Raw genomic sequence first — 8,732 nt, 5'->3', positions numbered from 1 at the left:
TCACATAGAGCCCATTGGGGGAGGAGCTTGCTTAGGGGAGGTTTGCTTGTAGGAAGGCTTTCACACCTTTTGGTACTAAGCTAATTAGGCACTGAGTCAGGAGGGTTGTGATGCCTTCTGGCTTTGAGCCTATTAGCCAAGAGTATATATACTCTGAGGTTAGTATTTTGCTTTGGGAGTTCTCTTATGAGAAGGACTTTTTGGATTTCCTGGTCGAGACTCTGAGTAGCCATATGTTCAGAACTCCCTGACTACTCAGATGTATAGGCTCTCTCGATCCAGTGGTTTATGTTAAGCATGTAGCTATATTGCTTTGATCAGGCAGTCAGAGCCCTGTTGGTTTGCGTGCTAATTTCTCTGCTTGTATTTTCTCTGCTTGTGTTTTCTCTGATGTTTAGGGTGCTGACTTTTCCCCTGAACTAGTGAATGTAATTAAAGAAGATTGTTGACCCCTTTAAAACCAGATTAAAGAACCTGTGCTAGCAGGCCATCCTGGGTATGCTAGGGTGCTTGCTGTTACATACAGTGGGAAGTAAACTGTTAAAACTAAATTCATTACCATGGAAAAAGCACTAGATTGGAGATCAGGAAGACCTTCCTCCAAATCCAAATCCTTCCATTAATATCTTGCAAATGACCATAGATAAGTCATTTGTTTCTTCCTCTGTAAAATGAACTGTTTGGATTAATTTTTTTTGACATCTCTGCAAGCTCTATCTAATTTTATGATTGTATAACCTCCAAGAGGAAGTTAAAGGTCATAAGTAGGTTCAACAAAGAGGTCATGGTTAGGGACCCACTGGATCTGATGTCAGGAAGACCTGGGTTCAAATCCTACCTCCAACTCTTCTTCACTGTGTGACCTTGGACGAGTAAATCATTTAACTTTTTTTTGGAGGGGGGAAGGCAGGACAATTGGGGTTAAGTGACTTGCCCAAGGTCACACAGCTAGTATGTCAAGTGTCTGAGGCCAGATTTGAACTCAGATCCTCCTGACTCCAGGGCCCTGTGCCTTACTCACCTTACCACCTAGCTTCCCTAATCATTAAACTTTTAACAGCCTCAGTTTCCTTACTTGCAAATCTCTCTCTCTCTGTCTCTCTGTCTCTCTCTCTCTCTCTCTCTCTGTCTCTCTCTGTGCGTGTGTATGTGATAATAGCATATACCTCATAGAGTTGTTAGGATCAAATGAGATAAATTATGTGCAATGCTCTGGAAATCTTAAAGTGCTATTAAATTACTATTTTACTGCCTTTGTAGATGAGACAATTTTCAAGGGCTGTTCAAGAGATCTGAGAAATCTAGAGGATGGCTCTGGCTTTTCAAGGCCAAGGTTTATAGGCTGCCACTCTGGCAGCCCCCTTGCATCCCGACCCCCTGTGCCAGAACCTTCATGTGGGAGTGGGGGTCTATTACAAGAAACCAAAGACAACACACTTTCTTGCCAGGTGGGTCATGAACCTTTTTAATGCCCCGATTTCCTCTTGCCACGCATGGCTTTGATCTGTGATATTCCACCATACCCCTCCAAAGGCGAGGATGAGTGGGAGCCTGGGAGGATGGCCGCAGGGGTGATTGGTTCCCAGTTTAGAGTGAGGCCTGTGCTGATAGATTCTTCTTCACCTTTAGGCCTTTTCTTTTGTGGAGTCCTGTCCAGGTGGCGGCGCCTTCAGGGACATCGTCCAATGCCTCATTGTTTGTGTCCGGAGTCCCTGGCTCTTCACCAGTCTCAATTGGAGAGGTGGGTAGCTCTTCTGGGTCCAGGTTGGCATCGCTCCAACCCTCGGAGCTATCGCTGAGGCAGCATGGGGTGGTGCCTTCATTTTCAACAGGGAGGATGGTCTTTTCTGAGTGCCCACTGGAGTTGCTTTCTGGGAGGTTGGCCCCCTCCCCAGTTGGCCCCTTGGTCTCCACAATGGATTGGACATTAGTATCTTCATCTGGCTTCTTCTCTGACAATGGGGATGGCTCTTCAGCCCTCACTCTAATACTAGGGGAAAGAGGTAATGGGATGATGGCGTGGGTAGGTGGCTTAACAAAGCCCTGACCAGTCCAAAAGAGGGCAAGCTCCTGGCGAGAGATGGCCACAACTAGACTGGTGATGAGGGTACAAGACACTAAATAGAGCAACGCTGGCTGGCCCATCTGCATGAGAATCATGGCAAGAAAAGTAAACAATAGGCCAACAGCATAGGCCAAGGTACAGGCCATGTAATAGATTCTGGAGGAGCGGACCTGGATGTCAAAGCGGTGGCAGTAGGCCACCAGGAAGCCAGGCACCACGATGTCCCCAAAACCAAGGATGGAGAAGGGCCGGTCACAGAGGGTCAGTGGTGAAAAGCTGAGGCGGGGGACCTTCAGCACCATGGGCAGCTTTTCATGGCTAGTAGAATCAGAGGGACCCGAGGCCACTTCCACCATGATGCTCTCGCCAGTCCTGGTGAGGAACGGGGTGATGAAGACGAAGAAGACATCGAAGGCCAGCAGCGCCAGTAGGAAGGAGGCACAGCTACGCAGCGTGGGCAGCCTCACGCGTCGGAGCACAAACAGGCAATAGGACACGCCTAGCATGTCTTGGAGAAGCCAGGCCCAGCGCTCCTCATTACGAAAGGTCATCCAGATCGCTGTGATGGAGGTGCACAGGACGGCTAGCAGAATAAGGGACAGCTGCAGGTATGTTTGCAGACCCGGCAGGATGAGCTGGCAACGTCCCAGGGGCAGGCGGCGAGCCAGCGGAGCCAGGCAACTGTAGAGGCCGGTGCCCGCGCCCAGCCCGAAGATGCCGATCATAATGTAGACGAAACAGTCATAGTAGAAGTAAAGCAACAGCATGATGGAACAGGACATGAGGACCACGGACCCCGTCATCGCTGGCGTGAAGTCCACCGGTTCCTCGTCGTCGTCTTCTTCTTCCGCCACCCCTTCAGCTTCCTCGATCGTCCTGGTCCCTCCCCCCCGACGCTCCCGGTGCCGCTGGAGCCTCTCAGCCTCACTCAGCCCAGCCCAGTAGCCGCCCAGGGCCACGGTGCCGACAGCCAGGATGAAAATGATCATCATGTTGTAGTCAAGGACAGGCTCCGGGGGCACGTACATGGCCACCCGGATCACGGCCTCACCCCGCGCTTGGTTCAAGATATCCAACATGTCATCGTAGCGGAGTACGGCCACGGGGATGGTCAGATCAGGGAGTGGCCCGAGGCTCTGGTAGGTCGCTGGCACTGGGGTGGTGTCTGAACACTGGAGGCCACCAGCACGGCTGACGATGAGAAGCCCGTGGGCACCCTGACCTTGGGCCAGGCGACCCTTGGTGTAAAAACTGCAGTTCCCCCGCAGCACCATGGCGGTGCTTTTGCTCAGTGGTTTCTGGGGGCTAGAGCCTTGGGGGTATGACTGGTGGGTGTTTTCACTGGGGCACCAGGGTGCTTTGGTGCCATCGTGCAGGGGCAGCAAAGGGGCATGGTGGAGGTCCCGGGGCAAGGTGACGTACTCAGAGCTGAAGAGGGCGCAGTAGTCTTTGCTACCCTTCTTTTCCGATACCACGTGGACCACACCGTACTCTCCGTGGGCTAGAGTGCCCACGTGGAGTAGGAGGAGGATGAAGGGAAGCAGGAGGTCCAGAGCTGCCATCCTCCTCGGCCACCTGCTTCAGTGTCCTGCAGGCTTGAGTGGGCATTACCCCACAACACACTTTGCCTGCCTTCAACTGCCCCATAGAGGGGGGACCCCTCCCTCTCTGTCACAGAGCAAGGCCCCTGGAAACCAGAGCCCCTCCCACTTCATCATAAAATGCTGGGACCCAAGGTAGGGAAAGCAGTCAGGCATACTCTGAGCTCCTTTCCACTTATGGCCAAAAATATCCTTCGTGAGTGCCTAGTACCCTTCACTCCACGTTTTGCCCTAAATCCCAGGGCCTTTTTTGTCTCTGCCTAGTAAGACAGTCTAGTCTCACGTTCTTTGTCTAATACTTTAGGACTGATGTGGGCCAGGTCCTGGGCTTGGTCAGATACAGGTCAGATACAGCATTACATGAAGAGATCAGGATGGGGGCTAGAAGTCAAGAAACTTGGTTTCTATTTCTGACTTTCCCGTTAAATAAGCCCAAACGACCTCAAAAAATTCACTGCCCTGCTCTGGACTCAAGTAAGAGCACATTGGACTCAGTGGTCTCCCAGTTTCCTTCCAGTTCTGACATTCTGTGAAATAATTGTGAGTCAGGGTTTTGTCCATTTTGCCTTCCTAGTAAGACACAGCCTTATGTCTGTCATAGTATATACAGTTTCTTGGAATCAGGAAGACCTGAGTTCAAATCTTGTCTCTTAACATCTACTAACTGGGTGACCTCAAGACAACTCACTTCTGGGTAAGTGCAACTGGATCCCTTGGAATGTCCGTGAGCCTCAATTTCCCCATCTGATAGCAGAGGGTTGTTGGAAGGATTAAATGAAATAGCCCTTAAAGGGCTCTATAAATGCCAGCAACTATAATGATGACGATGTATCAACAAGTGGTCATAGTCTTCATACATTATTTTTAATTCCTGGGCATTTATGGTAGCTGGCCTACCCCACGTCTCCTCACTGTTCTTCCTTTTCTTTGTCTGCTACTTATCTTAGAGGCTGGCTTCCCAAGAGTCTGTTTCACCTCTGATGGTCAAGACCAAAGAAGCCACTATACTGCGGTTCGTGTGTACGTATGATTTCCCAGGTCTAGTTCGAGGCTCCTCTCTGAAATCCACATCACTTAATGACTTCCCTACCCCCCATCGGCCCTTTGTCTCTAAGGATAACCCCTACAGAAAGGGGCCAGATATAGAAGAGTAAAGGAGACAGAGTACTCAGAATCTCTAGAAGGAGTGGGTTAAGGGTGCCAAAAGACCCAATCTTGCTTCAGAGCAGAGGTGGGTTCTCACTAGAGGGAAGGGGTCTTGTCAATAGGACTTCCCCAGGGTCCTTTGAGCACTCTGTTGCCCTACCCCAAGAGACAATGGTTAGAGGGAGTTGGAGTAAGTTTCAGAGGGGCAGATTTTCATCCCACACAAGGAATAACTTTGAAAAATTAAGTGGACTTCTCCATGAGGAAGTGAGTTCTCTGACACTAGAGGGGGTCAAGAGGAGGCTGGGTAGTTACCTATCAGGGATGGTAGAGAGGACCTTCCTAGACAGTTGTGGGTTGGTTATCTAAACCATCTACATCATAAGGCCACCTAGGCCTCTGATGTCCCTGTGGTTTGAAAAGTGGAAACAGTAGAAGAGGCAGCTGGGAACTGAAAGGTGTACCTCTCTGAGGGCACAGCAATTGATACATTTCAGGAATTCTGAACCTACATTTCCCACTAAGAGTTGCTAGCCCCTTTCCTCCTCCTGCCCCCCCCACACCTTCCCATCTCAAGTTCCCTAAATGGTGAAAGTGTCAAAACAGCCTAGTTTCAGTTTCTAGCTAAGAATGAAGGTGATCTGGAGCTTAAAGAGCAGGGGAGCCCTGTGTGTTGAATAATAAATATTTGTTGAATATTGAATAGTGAAGGCTGAGCATTGACCCCCAGTAAACCATGCCCTAATAGTGCTCTTATTATATTCACTGCACCAGACTGATTACATCGGGTAGTTGTCTGATTTCATGTCTCTCTGCCTCCCTCCCTCCTTCCCTCCCTCCCTCCTGCTCACTTCTCTCTCTCTCTCTCTTTCTCTCTCTCTCTCTCTCTCTCTCTCTCCCTCTCTCCTTTTTGTCCCTCTACCCTCTCCCTCCTTTCCTCCTGTTTTCCTCCTCAATAATGTAGCTGTTTATTTTTCTGAGTATGATTGCATTTAAATTAATTTGGATTCGATAATTTAAAAAAACACTTTGCAAAGCCCTCCAGCTCATTGTGGATAAAAATACCCCAAGGTGTTTATTGCCAGATGAAAACACTGAAACCATAGAACCCACAAAAGACTTGGCACATGTCTGGTGTTCAGGGAGGGGTGGAGAGCCAACCTGCTTTCTTGAGTCTCTTCTCCCCACCAGGCCCAATATCTAGGAGGGAGCTTTGTTTCCTGAGGAATTAATCATCCTCCTTCCCACCCCATTCCCCCGATCACACACAGACACACACACACACTGGGGGCAGCCACCTGGGTCCGAGAACATTCTATAAAACTGAGGAACAGCTGTGAGGGGAGGGAGAAGGAGAAGGAGAAGTTTGTGAATATCTTTGACATCACAATGATCCCTGTTGGAGGAAGGAGGTAAACTGAGGGTCTAAGAAGAGAATAGCAATAGCTCACATTTATATATAATGTTATATAGTAGAATATCACTTCTCGGAAGCAGGGATGGTTTTATTTGTGCCTCTTTATCCCCAGCACCTAGCATAGTGCCTGCCACATACATAATCAAGGCTTGTTGAGTTGAATTATAATTTACAGAGTGTTTTGTTTTTTCACAAATATCTCATTTGAGTAAAAAATCCTTTGAGATTGCATAAGTACTATTGTAGCCAGGTGTCTGTTGGATTGTTTGTTTAAGGTGGAAAAATTCACCTGCCAGTCCACTACAAGAAGGGAAGAATGCTCCCTCCCTCCTTTGGCCCCCACCCTTGGAATGTGGCTATTCTTGTCCAGTCACTCCCCTTCCCCTCCCACTAGGCAGGATCTACTTTCTCCAGTCAGGACTCTTATGCCCCTAAAGACAGAATTCTCTGTACATGCAGAAGGGGCAAAACAATGAAGAAAGCATCATGACTCACCAGTGCCAAGCCAGACTCTTCAAGCCCTCCTCCCCTAGCCAGTTTACTCTGAGTCCTTGCCTTCTCACTCTCGTCTCAATCTTGTGTCGTGGTACATTCCTCCCTCATTCAATAGGCTGTTCTTTCAATGTTGTCTATTTGAAACTATATCTCCCAGAAACTCATGCAACTAAACATTGGACCCTTTGCTCTGCCTGAAGAAACTAGTCTTCAGATGCTTCATGACACTGTTATTGCCCTTTTGACAGCTGGAGAAACTGAGACCCAGTTTGCATTAAGGGACCTTAGAGATATATACTCTAGCTCTTTCCTTTTACAGGTGAGGAAACTGAGGCCCAGAGAGAGAAAAGTATCTTGAGAAAAGTAATATAACTAGTACCTGGCAGAATCAAGACTTGGACATAGTTCTTTTGACTCCAGGTCCAGTGCTTTCTCCTCTGGGCTACATTGTTGCTTATCATAGTGGTCAGATTAAGAGAGTAGTGCCATGGTTCTTGTAGGGGAAGGTTAATCTTAGGCTGTTTGTACCAGGGCTGACTTACCTACCCCATGGGAAAGCTAGGAATTTTGGCATCCTGTGCAATTTCAAAGAGTTATTTTCCCCCATCATCTCTGTTCCTGACCAAACTTTGCCCTGCACTAAAATAAATGTACTGACTTACTCTGAAACATAGCAGAATGCCTCTGCCTACCCCTTACCCAGAGGACTTTGCTTGTAGGTAGTGGAGAACACCCCTTCCAGTTCCAGTTGCCTTCTTCCTTGCTATGTCAGAGATTTAGCTTTGTTGTACCTTTCACCCCCGCCTCCTCAAATCTCCAAATCTCCCTTCAACTCAGTAGAGCTCCATTAAAAGGGATAAAAGGGGCAAGGGTTGGAGTCAATATGGCAGAGTAGGAAAGAGTGCAGTGAGCTTCTGTCTACAAACTCCTCCAAACAGATCTAGAAAATACATCAAATTGAATCCTGATGGGGAAATCCAGAAGAAGTCAAAGTGAATCATTTGTCCATCCCAGCTTTGCATAAAGAGACACATAGCAAGTTATGTGGATCCCGGGGATGGGGCTGGGTCAGGAGCACAACCAGCAGGTGTACTTTAGTGCCCAAGGAGAGGCTGCACAGCAGACCCAGACCCATAATGGGCACCACTAGACCTATAAGGGGGAACTGTAATGGAAACAGGTGCAAATTAGCAGCTTTGTTGCCCACTACCCAATTCTGGGTCACAGATCCAGGGTGGAAGACTAAGAAAGAGAACTATGCTGAGGAGTGGCGTTCTTGGGTAGGGTTTCCCAGGTCAGTGTATTGAGAAATGAAAAAGTTTAGAAGCCAGCAGCACTAGTAGTATAGCTCAGACCTCAAACCAGAGCAGAGTCTCACTTTCAGCATTTAGCTCAGCCTGAATCAATACAGGAATCCAGACCAAAAGGGAGCCCACAATTCTGCCACTCTAAACCAAAAGAAGTTTCTAGCTGGCAGATAGGAGCAGAGTCCAGCAACATTCTGCTCTTGCACACATCCAAACTCAGGTCAAGAACTTGCAAAGCTCAGACGGGGCGGGGCAGCAGATAGACCTTGCCCTGGATCAAACCCCCTTGGGGGAGCACTGACAGCTTTCAGGTTTCCACAATGTCCCTGAGATGCTTGAATAACACAATGCTCAGTATCCCAAGAAAGCAGTAAAAGGACCAGCCCAGATCGTCCTTCCAGAAGTGCTGCAGAGCCCAGCCCTAATATCAAGTCTGAAGTCAGGAAATAGACTGGAAGAATAGGCAAACAAAAAAAATCCCACCATAATTAGCTATCATGGTGGCAAGGACACTTAAGATACAAGCACAACAGTAGAGAATGATTCCAACACATTTACAAGCAATACCTCAGAGAGAAACACAGCTCTGGCACAAACTCACAGAAGAGGTGAAACAAGAGTTTAAAAAGTTATAAATGGTTTTTATACATGAATGAAAGAGATTGAGGAAAAATTAGAAAAGAATTGACAGATATAGAGAA

The 8,732-nt window shown here is 48.1% G+C and overlaps 1 protein-coding gene across 1 annotated transcript; it reads right to left on the bottom strand.

The window, feature by feature from the left end:
• Positions 1-1,446: 1,446 nt before the first annotated feature.
• Positions 1,447-3,657, bottom strand: SPPL2C (signal peptide peptidase like 2C). Its single transcript, XM_036758103.1, has one exon. The coding sequence runs from the start codon at positions 3,625-3,627 to the stop codon at positions 1,588-1,590; it is 2,040 nt and encodes a 679-aa protein (XP_036613998.1). The 5' UTR covers positions 3,628-3,657; the 3' UTR covers positions 1,447-1,587.
• Positions 3,658-8,732: the final 5,075 nt, after the last annotated feature.

This window comes from Trichosurus vulpecula, chromosome 4 (assembly GCF_011100635.1).
Source record: "Trichosurus vulpecula isolate mTriVul1 chromosome 4, mTriVul1.pri, whole genome shotgun sequence".
Taxonomy (NCBI): domain Eukaryota; kingdom Metazoa; phylum Chordata; class Mammalia; order Diprotodontia; family Phalangeridae; genus Trichosurus; species Trichosurus vulpecula.
Note: the sequence above shows the minus strand (reverse complement) of the source record. Positions and strands in the feature narration are given on the sequence as shown.